Below are 18,513 nucleotides of genomic sequence, written 5' to 3' on the forward strand. Positions count from 1 at the left end.
GTTGCAGTGGTAAATGGGAGTGTTTCCTTAATTTCTCTTTCAGATTTTTCATCATTAGTGTATAGGAATGCAAGAGATTTCTGTGCATTAATTTTGTATCCTGCTACTTTACCAAATTCATTGATTAGCTCTAGTAGTTTTCTGGTAGCATCTTTAGGATTTCTATGTATAGTATCATGTCATCTGTAAACAGTGACAGTTTTACTTCTTCTTTTCTGATTTGTATTCCTTTTTTTGGGGGGGTGGTGTGGACCATGTTTTTTTGTTTGTTTTTTTATTTTTTAACATCTTTATTGGAGTGTAATTGCTTTACAATGGTGTATTCCTTTTATTTCTTTTTCTTCTTTCATTGCTGTGACTAAAACTTCCAAAACTATGTTGAATAATAGCAGTGAGAGTGGGCAACCTTGTCTTGTTCCTGATCTTAGTGGAAATGGTTTCAGTTTTTCACCATTGAGAATGATGTTGGCTGTGAGTTTGTCATATATGGCCTGTATTGTGTTGAGGTAGTTTCCCTCTATGCCTACATTCTGGAGAGTTTTTATCATAAATGGGTGTTGAATTTTGTTGAAAGCTTTTTCTGCATCTATTGAGATGATCATATGGTTTTTATCCTTCAGTTTGTTTATATGGTTTATCACACTGATTGATTTGTATATTAAAGAATCCTTGCATTTCTGGGATAAACCCCACTTGTCATGGTGTATGATCCTTTAAATGTGCTGCTAGATTCTGTTTGCTAGTATTTTGTTGAGGATTTTTACATCTATGTTCATCAGTGATATTGGCCTGTAGTTTTCTTTTTTTGTGACATCTTTGTCTGGTGTTGGTATCAGGGTGATGGTGGCCTTGTACAATGAGCTTGGGAGTGTTCCTCCCTCTGCTATATTTTGGAAGAGTTTGAGAAGGATAGGTGTTAGCTCTTCATTAAATATTTGATCACATTCACCTGTAGAGCCAACTGGTCCTGGGCTTTTGTTTGTTGGAAGATTTTTAATCACAGTTTCAATTTCATTACTTATGATTGGTGTGTTCATATTTTCTATTTCTTCCTGGTTCAGTCTTGGAAGGTTGTGCTTTTCTAAGAATTTGTCCATTTCTTCCAGGTTGTTCATTTTATTGGCCTATAGTTGCTTGTAGTAATCTCTCATGATCCTTTGTATTTCTGCAGTATCAGTTGTTACTTCTCCTTTGTCATTTCTATTTCTGTTGATTTGAGTCTTCTCCCTTTTTTTCTTGATGAGTCTGGCTTATAGTTTTATCAATTTTGTTTATCTTCTCAAGAACCAGCTTTTAGTTTTATTGACCTTTGCTATTGTTTCCTTCATTTCTTTTTATTTCTGATCTGATCCTTATGCTTTCTTTCCTTCTGCTGATTTTGGGGTTTTTTTGTTTGTTTCTCTAATTGCTTTAGGTGTAAAGTAAGGTTGTTTACTTGAGATTTTTCTTGTTTCTTGAGGTAGGATTGTATTGCTGTAAACTTCCCTCTTAGAACTTTTTTTGCTGCATCCCATAGGTTTTGGGTCGTCGTGTTTTCATTGTCATTTGTTTCTAGGTATTTTTTGATTTCCTCTTTGAGTTCTTCAGTGATCTCTTAATTATTTAGTAGCGTATTGTTTACCTCCATGTGTTTGTATTTAAAATTTTTTTTTACTGTATTTGATATCTACTCTCATAGTGTTGTGGTCAGAAAAGATACTTCATACGATTTCAATTTTCTTAAATTTACTAAGGCTTGATTTGTGGCCCAAGATATGATCTATCCTGGAGAATGTTCCATGAGCACTTAAGAAGAAAGTTTATTCTGTTGTTTTTGGATGGAATGTCCTATAAATATCAATTAAGTCCATCTTGTTTAATGTATCATTTAAAGCTTGTGTTTCCTTATGTATTTTCATGATCTGTCCATTGGTGAAAGTAGGGTGTTGAAGTCCCCTACTATGATTATGTTACTGTCGACTTCCCCTTTTATGGATGTTAGCATTTGCCTTATGTATTGAGGTGCTCCTATGTTGGGTGCGTAAATATTTACAATTGTTATATCATCTTCTTGGATTGATCCCTTGATCATTATGTAGTGTCCTTCTTTGTCTCTTGTAATAGTCTTTATTTTAAGTCTCTTTTGTCAGATATGAGAATTGCTACTCCAGATTTCTTTTGATTTCCCTTTGCATGGAATATCGTTTTCCATCCCCTCACTTTCAGTCTGTATGTGTCCCTAGGTCTTAAGTGAGTCTCCTGTAGACAGCATATATACAGGTCTTGGTTTTTTTTGTTTTTTTTTGTTTTTTTTAATAAATCTTACATTTATTTATTTATTTTTATTTTTTTTATTTTTTTAGACATTTATTGGCCTTATACTTCTTAAAGTTTTTTGTCCCCTGAATATTTTAATTAATTTATTTACTTTTGCTGTGTTGGGTCTTCGTTTCTGTGAGAGGGCTTTCTCTAGTTGTGGCAAGTGGGGGCCACTCTTCATCGCAGTGCGCGGGCCTGTCACTATCGCAGCCTCTCTTGTTGCGGAGCACGGGCTCCAGACGCGCAGGCTCAGTAGTTGTGGCTCACGGGCCTAGTTGCTCCGCGGCATGCGGGATCTTCCCGGACCGGGGCCCGAACCCGTGTCCCTGCATCGGCAGGCAAATTCTCAACCACTGTGCCACCAGGGAAGCCCCAGGTCTTGTTTTTGTATCCATTCAGCCAGTCTGTGTCTTTTGGTTGGAGCATTTAATCCATTTGCATTTAAGGTAATTATCAACATGTATGTTCCTGTTACCATTTTCTTAATTGTTTTGGGTTTGTTTTTGTAGGTCTTTTCCTTCTCTTGTGTTTCCTGCTTACAGAAGTTCCTTTAGCATTTGTTGTAAAGCTGGTTTGGCGGTGCTGAAGTCTCTTAACTTTTGCTTGTCTGTAAAGGTTTTAATTTCTGCATCAAATCTGAATGAGATCCTGGCTGGGTAGGCTAATCTTGTTTGTAGGTTTTTCCCTTTCATCACTTTAAATATGTCATGCCACTCCTTTCTGGCTTGCAGAGTTTCTGCTGAAAGATCAGTTGTTAACCTTATGGAGATTCCCGTATATGTTATTTGTTGCTTTTCCCTTGCTGCTTTTAATATTTTTTCTTTGTATTTAATTTTTGATAGTTTGATTAATATGTGTCTTGGCGTGTTTCTTCTTGGATTTTCCTGTATGGGACTCTCTACGCTTCCTGGACTTGCTTGACTATTTCCATTCCCATGTTACGGAAGTTTTCAACTATAATCTCTTCAATATTTTCTCAGACACTTTCTTTTTCTCTTCTTCTTCTGGGACCCCTATAATTTGAATATGTTGTGCATTTAGTGTTGTCCCAGAGGTCTCTGAGGCTGTCCTCAATTCCTTTCATTCTTTTTTCTTTATTCTGCTCTGTGGTAGTTATTTCCACTATTTTATCTTCCAGGTCACTTATCCGTTCTTCTGCCTCAGTTATTCTGCTACTGTGATTTCATTTTTAATTTCATTTATTGTGTTGTTCATCATTGTTTGTTTGCTCTTTAGTTTTTCTAGGTCCTTGTTAAATGTTTCTTGTATTTTCTCCATTCTGTTTCCAAGATTTTTGATCATCTTTACTATCATTACTCTGAATTCTTTTTCAGGTAGACTGCCTATTTCCTCTTCATTTATTTGGTCTGGTGGGTTTTTACCTTGCTCCTTCATCTGCTACATGTTTCTCTGTCTTCTTATTTTGTTTAACTTACTGTGTTTGGGGTCTCCTTTTCACAGGCTGCAGGTTCATAGTTCCCATTGTTCTTGGTGTCTGTCCCCAGTGGGTGAGGCTGCTTCAGTGTCTTGTGTATGCTTCCTGGTGGGGGGGACTGGTGTCTGTGTTCTGGTGGGTGGGGCTGGATCTTGTCTTTCTCGTGGGTAGGGCCGCCTCATGCTAGGCAGCTCTGCCATCTCCCAACTGCTAGGAAGATCTCCCCCACCTTTAACAGTCATCAAATCACTGCCGTCTCCACCACTGACCCCCAGCCCATGCCCGACCACTCTCAAGACGTCTCCTATTTGATTCTTTCTGGCCACCTTTATTGCTGCCAATTAAACATTCTTTCAGTAAAGGTTTATGAAGCCCCATCTATAGGAGTCACCAACAGTAAAATGGTAAGTAAGGAGAATAATCCAACAGAGGCAACTATGCATAAATAGGCACTTTTATTAAAACGTGATAAGAGCTTTAATAAAAGGTGATGGATTTGTCAGAATGGCCATCATCAAAAAGTCTACAAATAGTAAATGCTGGAGAGGATGTGGAGAAAAGGGAACCCTCCTACATTGTCGGTTGGAATATAAATTGGTGCAGCCACTATGGAGAACAGTATGGAGTTTCCTTAAAGAACTAGAAACAGAGCTACCATATGATCCAGCAATCCTACTCCTGGGCATATATCTGGAAAAGACAAAAACTCTAATTCAAAAAGATACGTGCACCCTAATGTTCATAGCAGCACTGTTAAAATAGCCAAGGCATGGAAGCAACCTAAATGCTCATCGACACATGAATAGATGAAGAAGATGTGAGATATATATATATATATATATATATATATATACACACACACACAATGGGATATTACTCAGCCATAAAGAAGAATGAAATAATGCCATTTGCAGCAACATGCATGGACCAGAAGATTATCATACTAAGTGAAATATGTCAGAAAGAGAAAGACAAATATCATATGGTATCACTTATATGTGGAATCTTAAAAAATGATACAAATGAACTTATTTACAAAACAGAAATAAACTCACAGACATAGAAAACAAATTTATGGTTATAAAAGGGAAAGGAAGGGGGGAGAGATAAATTAGGAATTTGGGAGTAACAGATACACACTACTATATATAAAATAGATTTTTAAAAGTACCTACTGGGGCTTCCCTGGTGGCGCAGTGGTTGAGAGTCCACCTGCTGATGCAGGGGACACGGGTTCGTGCCCCGGTCCAGGAAGACCCCACATGCCGTGCAGCGGCTGGGCCTGTGAGCCATGGCCGCTGGGCCTGCGCGTCCTGAGCCTGTGCTCCGCAATGGGAGAGGCCACAACAGTGAGAGGCCCGCATACCACAAAAAAAAAAAAAAAGTACCTACTGTATAGCACAGGAAACTGTAGTCAATATCTTATAATAAACTATAATGGGAAAGAATATGAAAAAGAACATATAAGATGTTACAGAAAAGCCCAAACAAATTTTTTTGCCAACCCAATATATATATATATATATATATATATATATATATATATATAAACTGAATCACTTTGCTATACACGTGAAACATTGTATATCAACTATACTTCAATTTTTAAAAATTTTAAAGGTAATGGAGCATATATAAAATATTAGGGGAACAAGGAAATCTTATTACTTGCCCACTATCTATGCACACTGAAGATATAAAACAATTTTCCTTGAAGGAATACAGAGATATTTCCTGCCCTTCAGCAACATATAATCTAAAGGACAGAATAAGTATGTAAGTGTTGACTTGTTATTATAATCCAAGTAATGATGTGCTATGGGAAATACGATATTCCACTATGTTATTCATAAGATGTTGCTGCATGTACCAGGCATAGCTATTAATAAACTTAGTCATTAAAAATTAACTGATGAGCAGAGCACTGAGTTACACAACCACAGCGGGGGCGTCTTCATATTACTTACTCTGAGAATACCAGCTCACTGCACCTTAGAGCACCTACTAAGGGCTAGGTGCTGTACACTGAGTGTATAATGTTAAACAAAAAGAGATTAACCCTCCTCCCTTACAACTTTTCTGAGGAAGAGACAGACATTTAAGAAATACATATGCAGGGCTTCCCTGGTGGCGTAGTGGTTGAGAGTCTGCCTGCCGATGCAGGGGACACGGGTTCGTGCCCTGGTCCTGGAGGATCCCACATGCCGCGGAGCGGCTTGGCCCGTGAGCCATGGCTGCTGAGCCTGCGCGTCCAGAGCCTGTGCTCCGCAACGGGAGAAGCCACAACAGTGAGAGGCCCGCGTACCGCAAAAAAAAAAAAAAAAAAAAAAAAATACATATGCAAATAAATATATGACTAAAGTTGTGATAAATACTGTGAAAGGAAAAGAACCATTTGCTATGGAAGAAATGTAGTTTTTAAAGGGATCTGAAAGAATATTTCTCTATGAAGACCTGACATTCCCTCTGAGACCTGAAAGACACACAGAGGTTAACCGGGCAGAAAGGAATAACATGTCAGCAGAAGGCAGGAAAGAGTTGGAGGAGCTTCAGGAGCTGAGAGGAGGAGCCGGGCTCCAGAAGGGAGGCTGAGGGACCAGAGGAGAGGGCTCAGCTCCGGCAGAGCCTTGTGGGCCAAGGAGGAGCTTGGGATTGAAGTTAAATGCAATAGCAAGTGACAGGAGGGTATTAGGTAGACGTTTCTCTGCTGAGACGAACAGATGGAAGCTGGCGAGCAAGACAGGTTATGGAGAAATGAGTGCATAGCTGCTCAGCAAACAGATATCAAACTGAATGATTTATTTTCAGAGTGAAGATTTGAGTTCTGTTGTTTCTTTTCTATTTTCTAAACTTAATATAAATGTGTTCAGTTGGATAATTTTACATCTTGCTGTTATTTGGTCTTTGGTCCTGCCTAAAACAGGTATCTTTTAGTCAAGTGGTTAGCATATCTCTTAATGAGAAAAGTACATGAATCCATAAAATGAGTTGCTTTGGCTAATTATTTCCTCCAAGGTCTTTGAATGTTCAGGCTCACTTGAGCCTCAGGCATTGTTTGGATTTTACTGCCATCTAGTGTCCCTAAACACATAAGTTTATTTGTCCTTATGAACAAGACTCCCCCAAGCTGTGCAAATGAGCAAATATATATTCTCCAGAATGGGAGAATCTCTGTTTGGGTTTTATTTACATTGCATTTAAATCAATATAAAATAAGTCTGGGAGTAACAGAGCTTACTATCCTTACTATCCTTACTAACAGAGTCTTACTATCCTCTCTCTTCTCTGTCCAATTATCTTATCTAGGGTTTCACTGATCCTTCTGATATACACCCCCAGTCTTCCTAAGGCTCTCATTGTGAGAATTCCTCATAAATGCTGACCAGTTTGCCTCCTGTACAAAAGTGTCTGGCCTTAGGGAGCGCTTAGGAGTTGAAATCCTCTCCCCGACTCAAATGCAGAGGGGTTATGGCTCCTCAAGGACAAATATCTTTTCCTAAAATGCAAATACAACTTGGCAGCAGCCCTGTTGTCCCTCCACAGTGATTTCCACACAAAATTCAGGGCTCACTGGTCCCATGAGGCTACTGATTTTAGCATTAGTTTTAGTATCTGTTCTAGTCTGTTTTTACAAGGCTCAGAAAGCCCATTGGCCTAAAATATTGAGTTGGCCAAAACTTTCCTTCAGCTTTTAAGTAAAAACAAAAGACACATTTTTTTATTTTCACCAAGAATTTTATTGAACAACATATTCACCGCTTTGTTCCACTACCTTCTGCCACACTGATATGACAGCTGTCCCAGTACAATCTAACAAAATTGTTTCAAATGAAGTTAAAGACAGCTAAGCGGTACTAGAGCCATCTTACAGAAAAAAACAAATGACCTTTTCGGCCAACACAGTATATTCTCAAGCTATTGCAGTTCAGTTTGGTTTGGTTTTCTTAATCAAAGTTTGGCAAAGAATTGGCCGTAATGAATACATTTTTCAGAACACAGGTGAGGATGTACGTGCATTTGGGTAACACTCCTCCATGCACTTGTTCAAACATACCAGAACACTTTCTCTTGTCCACCACATCCTTCATTATAATTCTCTTTTTCTTCAAAGGTCCCAAGCCACTCGTTTCCGTTGGCATCAACCAGCTCCTTTTGACAAGCAGCAGACGTGGGCAATAGATAATGTCTATATCGGGGATGGCTGCACAGATATGTGCAGTGGCCACGGAAGGTGCATCCAAGGAAACTGTGTGTAAGTAGGTTTTTTTCCTTCCTTTTACAGAAAGTTCCTGACTCACATTCTGGCCAGGAAATTTTTCTGAAACTGGTTTTTTAATCACTTCCAAGCTGCTTTAGGTTATATTGATACATTTTTCCTGAAATCTGACCTTGAGCTAACTATAGAGTTTATGGCTATCTTTGTTCTTGCTTGGAGAGTAGGAACTGAACAATATCTTGTAGGGAGAAGGCTGAGTTATAATTGACTTGTTTTATTTTCTTCTATGTTTCTGTGATATACCTGAGCCTTGAAAAAGACATTAGAAGAAGTTCAGGAGTTTCATATGTTCTGACTGAAAATAATACATCCTAAGTATTTTTCTCACTTAGGTCTGAATGTATGTAGTGATATGCCTTACTTGTGGTTTGAATGGTATTCCTGTGGTATTTGCATAAGGAAGTATATAAATGCCTGATCAGTTTGCCAGGTGTATTTGATCGAGAGACCTACAATTTTACTCAGAGAGCCTTAGTATCTTTGGAAGGATCTAAATAGAGAGAGAGAGAGAGAGAGAGAGAGAGAGAGAGAGTGTGTGTGTGTGTGTGTGTGTGTGTTGTGTACTACAGGGCTCTGTGCTTTATTTTCAAAGACTGCTGTTCGATGGGATACTATGAATGAAAATGCTGATAGAGAATTCAGTTCCTTCTCCACTAACCCCTCTACACCTGGAGAGTCTTTCCTTTGATTAATGATTCTAGCCCATATCCAGCATGACCTCTGAGATCCCGGAGCCTCCCAGTCCTATATTCATATTTCCTCTAACATTGAACAGGGAATTCACTTCTGTGGTCAAAGATGGCAGATGCTATCCAAAGTACCCTCTGCTATTTGGAACGTGGCCTCTTGGATTCCTGATTGGCTCAAAGTCTCTATGAAAAAGACCAGTTTCATGAATTATTAGGACCAACCAGTTTACTTTGGTAGCTGCAGTTCCTTATCAGCCATCCAGAGCTGTGTCATGCAGGGACAGGGCTTTAGTAAATTCTTTCAAATTGCTTCTCTCTCCACCTGTAAGCCCACGTCACTACTTTAGGAAAGCCTAGAGGCAGTTAATTCACAGCTTATTTCTAACCTAAAGCACTGTTAAGGAGAGCAGGTGAATTCCAGCAAGCTCTGTGAAGATAACTAACCTTTCATCATCTTGGACTAGGAAAAGGAGTTGGCTTCGCTAATTTGAGAGAACACTTGCAGGGGCTTTGTTTGATGTTGACTTTTCTTTTCTCTTTTTCCACTCCCAGCTGTGACGAGCAGTGGGGTGGCCTGTACTGTGATGAGCCCCAGACCTCCCTTCCAACCCAACTCAAAGACAACTTCAATCGGGCCCCATCCAACCAGAACTGGCTGACTGTGAATGGAGGGAAATTAAGTACTGTGTGTGGAGCTGTGGCTTCGGGAATGGCTCTGCATTTCAGTGGGGTTAGTGTTTGGCTACTGTTTATTCATTTCTGCATCCTCTGAGTTCCCCCCCAAAAAGTCGAGTCTCTTTTGAAGTTTAATTGGCAAATCAAGATGCACAGTTAGACACTCTAAATGCACAACCCTGATGTGAACTCACAACTTTCTACAAATCAGAAAATGCTAATTATTTTCAACACTTTCGTATCACAAATCAGCTGCGACAATTTAATTATTCAGGGTAGTGTCAGCACAGGCACATTTAAGTACACATTTAAAAAGGACTTAAACGAATTTCCAGCCTGGGATAGAGAGCTTGCACAATGTGTGAGGGTCTTCCACCTGAATGATGCTCTAATTGAAAATTCCTGAGCTTGCAACAGATTTGGGATTTAGGGAGCCAAAAATCTGGAAAATGAGCTTCAGTTTCCTGAATTTATTAACAATAATTAATCCCTTATGTAAATTATCCAAGAAAGAGTAATTGTTAGTAATTACTAAACACGTGTATTTATAGCAGATTATTTTGTGAATGATAGCAGCAATGTTAGCAAATTGCTTTGAGAAACTTTATAGCCATTATGCATTGCTGCCAAAGATGACTTGTTTAAAAGTAGAATTTCTCCAATACTATAATTAAATACCCTTTACAGGCCATTTAATTTTTAAAAATTACAAATTCACTATCAGTTCTTTACTGCCCTACCACGTCCTACCTTAGAGTTTACGTTTGTGCCAATGAAATATACTAGTATTTTAGCCCAAGAGTAGCAAGAGGACATATATTATGTTGGATTTTTATAATCATCAACAGTGATTAAGAATGCAGTGTTTCATAAAGAATGCTCAACATCATTAATCATTAGAGAAATGCAAATCAAAACTACAATGAGATATCATCTCACACCGGTCAGAATGGCCATCATCAAAACATCTAGAAACAATAAATGCTGGAGAGGGTGTAGAGAAAAGGGAACCCTCCTGCACTGTTGGTGGGAATGTAAATTGATACAGCCACTATGGAGAACAGTATGGAGGTTCCTTAAAAAACTAAAAATAGAGCTACCATATGACCCAGCAATCCCACTACTGGGCATATACCCTGAGAAAACCATAATTCAAAAAAGAGTCATGTACCACAATGTTCACTGCAGCTCTATTTACAATAGCCAGGACATGGAAGCAACCTAAGTGTCCATCGACAGATGAATGGATTAAGAAGATGTGGCACATATATACAATGGAATATTACTCAGCCATAAAAAGAAATGAAATTGAGTTATTTGTAGTGAGGTGGATGGACCTAGAATCTGTCATACAGAGTGAAGTAAGTCAGAAAGAGAAAAACAAATACCGTATGCTAACACATATATATGGAATCTAAGACAAAAAAAAAAGGTCATGAAGAACGTAGGGGCAAGACAGGAATAAAGACACAGACCTACTAGAGAATGGACTTGAGGATACAGGGAGGGGGAAGGGTAAGCTGGGATGAAGTGAGAGAGTGGCAGGGACATATATACACTACCAAATGTGAAATAGATAGCTAGTGGGAAGCAGCCACATAGCACAGGGAGATCAGCTCGGTGCTTAGTGACCACCTAGAGGGGTGGGATAGGGAGGGAGGGAGGGAGGGAGATGCAAGAGGGAAGAGATATGGGAACATATGTATATGTATAACTGATTCACTTTGTTATAAAGCAGAAACTAACACACCATTATAAAGCATTTATACTCCAATAAAGATGTTAAAAAAAAAAAAGAATGCAGTGTTCACAGTACTCCTCCTAGCTTAGATGGAACTCTGAGAGGCCTAGTTTTCTTCATAGGTTCAACTAAGAAATGACTATGTTAATGAATTAATATAGAAAACATTAAAATCAACTATAAAAGTTTAAAAAGCTTACAACTAATATTGCTAATTATAATTAAGTTGTATTACATTTTTGGACATCATTTTTAAATTGCATATTAAAATAGTCATCTCAGTATACTATTTTGTTAATAGCTGATACCTTTTTAAAAATCTAAAAGATACCTATAAATAGCTAGAAATAATTAAATAAAAATATAGAATAGTTATTTTAATTTCAGCTCTCGTATTGCTTAGAAGAAAATAGAAGAGAATCTCTTTAGAATACATTGCCCTTTGTAAGTAAATTCTAATACTGAAATTTCAAAGTTCAGCATATATTTGCTGTGTACCTACTGTATGCTAAAGGCCATACTAGGAGTTAGTATAATAGGAGAGATAAGAAAATCATTATTGCAATACTGTGTGACTTGTATTGCAAAAGAAAGGATGGAAGCCAGAGAATACCTAGAACCTGTAATGACGATTCCTTATCACCGTGTTGTTGCATTCTGCTTCTTTTCCTTAGGGTTGCAGTCGGCTGTTGGTCACAGTGGATCTAAACCTCACTAATTCTGAGTTTATCCAATTTTACTTCATGTATGGATGCCTGATCACACCAAACAACCGTAACCAAGGTGTTCTCTTGGAATATTCTGTCAATGGAGGCATTACCTGGAACCTGCTAATGGAAATCTTCTATGACCAGTACAGTAAACCTGGGTTTGTATTCTATTTTATCTCTTATAACTAGTATGTTGAGCGAAGATGCTTAGTAAGGCCTGCCAGCAATCCATCACAGGGACCACAGGGGACCTGGACCACACTCACCAGTAGAGGATGCCTCTGAGACCAACACGAAGACAAGGTTTCTGAGCTAGATAAACAGCTGGTTTGGGGTTTTTATTTCAAAAAAAACTAGTTTGTGAATCCGTAAATAAGATAAAATACACAATCACAATGCCAGTAATGAATAGATCCACTGTAAAAACTCATATAAATTAATGAATATATGATAATTAATTTCAAGAGCATTTTGGGAAAGTGGAAACAGAAAAGTAATTTATTTGTTTGTTTATATAGTGTTCACTCCATTTTAGAGAATTGGGGGCTAGAAAATAAACACAAAATGTAAATATCCTTAAGAAGCCTAGAGTCTATTTTTAAATTCCTTATTGAAAAACCCTGAAGAAACACAATGTATGGGTCATTTTTAAGAATATACTCTTTAAGGGCAAAAAACAGTTGTGGCTGATTAGAAAAGTCCAAAGGTTGTAAAGGAAAAGAGCATATTTATTAAAGTAGGAGGAGAATAGGGAAGAAGAAGGTGATATAGGAGAGAAAGAGAGAAGGAGAGAAGGTTGGAGGAGAGCAGAGCAGAGGGGAGGGGAGGAGAAAGGAGGGGAGGGGAGGAGTGATTGCAGCCCAGTCAAGAAACAGAATAAATAAAAGGAGAAACATAGATAATCTCAGTGCATGGCAAACCAGGTACAAGCTAAAAATTATGTAAAATTAAAACAATCAAGGATCTTTTAAATGATAATTTAAATTCAACCTATCAGTCAAGAATATGTTCAACTGTGAATTACAGAAAACCTAAAATAACTTAAAAGGTGTTTTTTCCTCTCGTATGTAAGTTAGATCCAGAAGGAAGTAACCCAGAGCTGCTACAGCGGCTCCACCAGGACCAGAGACCCAGGTTCCTTCTAACTGGTACTTCTGCCACACTCAACCCTTTGGTCTGAGAGGACCCACATTCCAGCCTGCAGGCAGGAGGATGGGGCAAGAGCAGTGTGCTGTCTCTCTTTAAGGACACTTCCTAACAGTTGTCCACACTTCCTTTCACATTCTAATAGCCAGAACTTAGTCACAGAGACACACCTAGATGCAAGGCAGTCTGGACGTGGTGTCTTTATTCTGAGTGATTATTCGCCTCGCTAAAAAGATAGGCTCCTAATATGAAGGGAGAATGGGGAATGCGGCAGTTGAGGAAATGCCAGCAGTCTCTGCCATAAGCAAAAGTTTTAAATACTGCACTTGCATTAAAGTTGGACACCAATAAAGGATTCCAGATAGAAACTAAGTGGTACACAGTGTAATAGTGCAAAAAAATGTGCTCACCTATTAGTAGGAGATAGTAGGCAAGGCAAGTAAACTGTTATGGAGAAAGTTATAATGACTCTCACATATGAGTTCCTGAACACTTTAACAGCATAGTATACAGGGAGAAGGAAGTTATGTTTCTGTAGGGTAAAAGCATAACTGTCTAACCCACTTTAGTTCTCTGAAGGAGAAACAAATTCACCAAGGCAGGAACAGTGGTCATAATTTATTTACACTTTTCAGCAGCCTTGGATAAATTTCCACTCCAAAGGATTTTAAAATGTGGTCAAGGATTTATCAGGATAGAGAAATGAAGATAAAAGATTGTTGCTCTGGATAAAGAAGTGTGATTGTGTGTTCCTCCAGGAACGGATAGATTTCTGATGTTATTTAATACTTTTTTAAAATGTTAATTAAACATGCCAATTCAAAGGAGAAAAATTATAGAAAGATCTTACAAGGTGAGCATACAAAAAAAGAGGGAAGGGAGGGGCACAGGTGAGCTTCAAAACTGAGATGCATGAGGAAATTAACTTTGGAAAAGATTATTTACCTAAAGACTCATGGTCTCCAAACTGCCAGTTACTACACAGCTGAGGGTCTGGGATTCACAGTCTACACTTCCCTTCCCTAAGACCAAGATCCACTGAGTTATCATGGCCCAAAGGGTGCACAAAATGATGGACATAATCAAAAAAAGTATTTAAGGGACTTCGCTGGTGGTCCAGTGGCTAAGACTCTGCACTCCCAATGCAGGGGGCCCAGGTTTGATCCCTGGTCAGGGAACTAGATCCCACATGCCACAACTAAGAGTCCACATGCCACAACTGAAGATCCTGCATGCCGTGACTATGACCCAGAGCAGCCAAATGAATAAAATAAATAAATAAATATTTTTTAAAAAGTATTTAAAATCCAAGTACTGGAAATCCAACTAATAACATCCTAGCCTTGAATGGATTTTGATTGCCCCTCATCTGGAATACTTCCTACTCTTCTGGTCATTATACTTCAAGGAAGACATCAAAGAGAGAAGAAGAAGGGAACATAAAATCAACAAGGAGATAGTATGTAGGCAAAACTAAAATAACAAAACCTCTTCCATGTGAAAGACGAAAACCCAGGGGTCATATTGAAGCCCTCTGCTTAAGGGGTCTTCCCAGGATGAACTGCAGTGCTAACACTCAGAGGCAGCCCTGGAATGTAAAGGGAGGTAGATTAGCATGGATAAAAAGATGAGACTTTATGAGAGAGTAAACCTCAGGGAATTATTTTCCCCAACAGACTTTATGAGTTGCGAATATCATTTCGAAGGGGTTTGATATCTTCCTGAGGTTTAAATGCATCATTGTGATTAAGGGGTATTTCCGACCTTATTTGTAGCTGATTAAGATTCATGTTGGAGGGTGGAGCCATGTGTTTCCATGTCTGTCTTTGGTGATTGAGTCAGGGGCAGCCTGCTGGGCTTGTTAGCCCATGGTTCTCACTCAGCGTTTCTAAGTATAATGTTTTCAATAAAGCATAAAGTCGATGTCAAACCAGGCAACTGATGAAGTAATTACATATATCCTGGTACTCTCAGGCTGAGAACCCAAATGTCCTGCCACAATCTAGTGTCCAAATTCCAAGCAAATTTCTGGTACACATGGGAGTGGAATAAAATCAAGGTGGCAGGGGAAGGAAACAGATGAAACCAACCCCTGAGTGGCAGAAAAAAAGTCAGTATCAGTTTATGTCTACCAAAGTGAATATACCCTATGCCTACGGATCTGGAGGGTCTCTAGACAAGCAGAAAACTGTAGGGTCCCTCTCAGTTCTGCCCAGGGACAGTTAGAGCAAGGGGGTAGTTCCAGGATGCTTGAATTTGTTCACATTCTGTTTCCCCAATTTAGTGATTTGTGAGACTTTGTAAAATTAAGACAATTTATCGTGGTTTTTAAAAACAATTTTAGCTAACGTCCTCTCCTCATCATCCATGTGACATGTAATATCTTATCTCTGGTTGCACATCCCTTCCTTGCATGAGATATTTGACAAGACTTTCCCCCCCCCACCCCAACCATCATTTTCTTCAGATTCGTGAATATCCTTCTCCCCTCTGACGCTAAAGAGATTGCTACTCGTTTCCGCTGGTGGCAGCCGAGACACGACGGCCTGGACCAGAACGACTGGGCCATTGACAACGTCCTCATCTCAGGGTCTGCGGACCAGAGGACCGTCATGCTGGACACCTTCAGCAGCGCCCCAGTGCCCCAGCACGAGCGTTCACCCTCGGACGCTGGCCCTGTGGGAAGAATTGCTTTCGACATGTTTATGGAGGACAAAACTGCAGGTAAATTTTTCACTGATGCTAAATGAGAATCCATTTGGGTCTTTTCCAAAAAGTGGAATGTGGAACCTTTTACAGATTCTCAAGTGGTACAGAAACAGTGAAAAGGGTGTCACCCTTTTGCTTCTCTCAACCTTCCTGGTTTACATTGTAACTAAATCTTTTCTTTCGGTCAAGCCAGCAAGTTTGTTTTAATAGCATTCAATAATTTTATTAATAGGGTAATTTTCTTTTTAAAAATTTTCATTTCTACGTTTCTTGTTTTTTATTTTGGTTAGAAAGCCAACATTTTTTGGACATTTTTTTATTCTCCAAGGACAAGTGTTTTGTTTTGCTGCACGTCAGACGCGTTTGTGATGGTATTTCATGTTTTCAGAAGTGTCCAAGGTCATGCTTGTTATTCTTCATTCCTGATAGGAGTATCACAGTGCCCCAGTGAACTGTCAAGGATCTCTCCATGCTGTTCTTATTTTTAACGACTTCTTTTCATTTCGTGACACTATTCTGGTCACCTTTTCTTAAGTGGTGTCGTATATTAAGGATATGGCTTTGTCATGCCACATACTTGGTTATACTACATAAAACATGGTATCCTCAGGTGAAGTAGTGATGTTTAATTACACATATCGTATCAACACTGCAAGTGCTATCGAACAGATATACTGTACCCCTATAGATTCATCAGACAGTGGGACTGTGCCATATCCAACTCTGCAGTAGCCTCTTGCATAGAAAGGACAATCTGGTTGTATTTTACAATAATAAGACTGATAAGAACCTTCTGGAGGAATGAAATCTATGCTGAAGACAGTTGAAATGTGAGGAATTTTAATAACTTAAAATACTTAATTATTAGTTTTTATTTTAAAAGCAACACATGTTCAAAGTATGAAATTAAGAAAATACAGAAAATCATGAAGATGAAAATGAAAATCACCCAGAGGATAACCATCATCAATATTTTGATATTTTTCTTAGAGTCTTTTTTTCTATGCCTCTGTATAATCGTATTTTTTTTGCTGTACGTGGGCCTCTCACTGTTGTGGCCTCTCCCGTTGCGGAGCACAGGCTCCAGACGTGCAGGCTCAGCGGCTCCGCAGCATGTGGGATCCTCCTGGACCGGGGCACAAACCCGTGTCCCCTGCATCGGCAGGCAGACTCTCAACCACTGCGCCACCAGGGAAGCCCTATAATCGTATTTTTAACAAAATTATAATCTTAAATTATACATATTTGTAGCCTGCTTTTTTCATTTAGAATTAAATCCTTACCATTTCCTCTTGTCCTTAAGTACCTTTGAAAATATAATTTTAATAGCTGTATAATATTCCATTATAATTTTTATCATTTAAACATTGAATATTTAGATTAATTATTCTTATTAATTTATTTATTAGTATTTCACATGGCACAGTGGTATAACTGCAGATATTTAATAAAAATCACCCTTTTAAATAGAAAAAGCTTAAAATGTTCTTCACCACTTCCAAGTAGTCTTACTCTTTCAAGAAGGTTATTGAGAAGACTTACATAGATCTGATTCAGAACTTTGCTAAAGTACTCATTTATTTTTCCCTATGTAATGGTTTACATAAGTGAGTTTATGATCAGAGAATAATTTTAGTACAACTTCTGTACGAATAAAAGCAAATACGTATTTTTCAAGTACCTAAAATAGTGATATTTACTTTAGACTAATTCTTGATGTACAATTAAGCTCCTGCTTGTCTTGCAAAGATGGTGCTCCTAGAAAGTGTAATATCTACTTATATAAGTAGTTTATTGTATTGTGGAAGAAATTAGTGTTAGCTGATTAATGTAAGCCCTTTTTCATCAGGATTGCAGAGTTCTAGCATAAAATAAAATATGTACCCCAGAATAAACTCAGGGTATTCTTACTGGAATTCAAATTTCTGTGCCTTTTGATTCTTGAATCCTGTATCTGTGCTATAGGACTAAATGTAGCTCCAAATCCCATGGAATGAAAACTTAACAGATAATGGCATTGTGGTAGCCATTTGAGTCCTGGAGATAAACAGCTTGTTCTACAGATATATGTTATGCTCAGACAAAATCAAAAAGACACAACACTAGTGAAGGCTCAATTCCAATTAAATTGTTTGGTCTCTTCTCTGACTCTTCTGAGACCAGCCAACTCTGTGATTTGCACAGTAACCCAAGCCTCCAGTTGCACCCATTCATCTTCACTGTGAATGCTGGAGCTAACCAGGAAACTGCAGAGAAACGTTGGACCTATGAAATCAAAGTGTATCATGAATTAGATGAGATTTACAGATATGTTTCATTTCTAACCTTTCTGGGGTAAAATCATTATGTTCAAACACCTCTTCTGGGCTTCCTTGGTGGTGCAGTGGTTGGGAATCTGCCTGCCAATGCAGGGGACACGGGTTCGTGCCCTGGTCCGGGAGGACCCCACGTGCCGCGGAGCAACTAAGCCCGTGTACCACAGCTGCTGAGCCCGCGTGCCTAGAGCCTGTGCTCTGCGGCAGGGGAAGCCACTGCAATGAGAGGCCCGTGCACCGCAACGGAGAGTAGCCCCCGCTCGCCGCAACTAGAGAAAGCCCACGCCCAGCAGCGAAGACCCAACACAGCCAAAAATAAATTAATTAAATAAATAAATTTATTAAAAAAACAAACAAACCACCTCTTCCGAAAGGGAAAGGGAATTGTGACAGACACGAATGTGTGCTCACGCACACACGTGTGTGTGTGTGTGTGTGTTTGAGAGAGAGGGACAATAGGATTATTCTACACTGATCAGATCATAACCTTGCTGCTTAAATTTTCCTTAGACTCCTACA

At 38.8% G+C, this 18,513-nt stretch overlaps 1 protein-coding gene across 5 annotated transcripts in view; it reads left to right on the forward strand.

Moving 5' to 3' along the window:
* The window catches only part of RELN (reelin), a 697,060-nt gene that overhangs the window by 649,660 nt on the left and 28,887 nt on the right, over positions 1-18,513 (forward strand). For all 5 annotated transcript variants that reach the window (XM_079932058.1, XM_079932060.1, XM_079932059.1 and 2 more), the window contains 4 exons: positions 7,845-7,985; positions 9,251-9,428; positions 11,789-11,982; positions 15,438-15,694. In XM_079932058.1, the coding sequence (XP_079788184.1) occupies positions 7,845-7,985; positions 9,251-9,428; positions 11,789-11,982; positions 15,438-15,694 (770 nt within the window). The remainder of the gene's footprint in view (positions 1-7,844; positions 7,986-9,250; positions 9,429-11,788; positions 11,983-15,437; positions 15,695-18,513) is intronic.

The sequence above is a fragment of the Stenella coeruleoalba genome, assembly GCF_951394435.1.
Source record: "Stenella coeruleoalba genome assembly, chromosome: 9".
Lineage (NCBI taxonomy): Eukaryota > Metazoa > Chordata > Mammalia > Artiodactyla > Delphinidae > Stenella > Stenella coeruleoalba.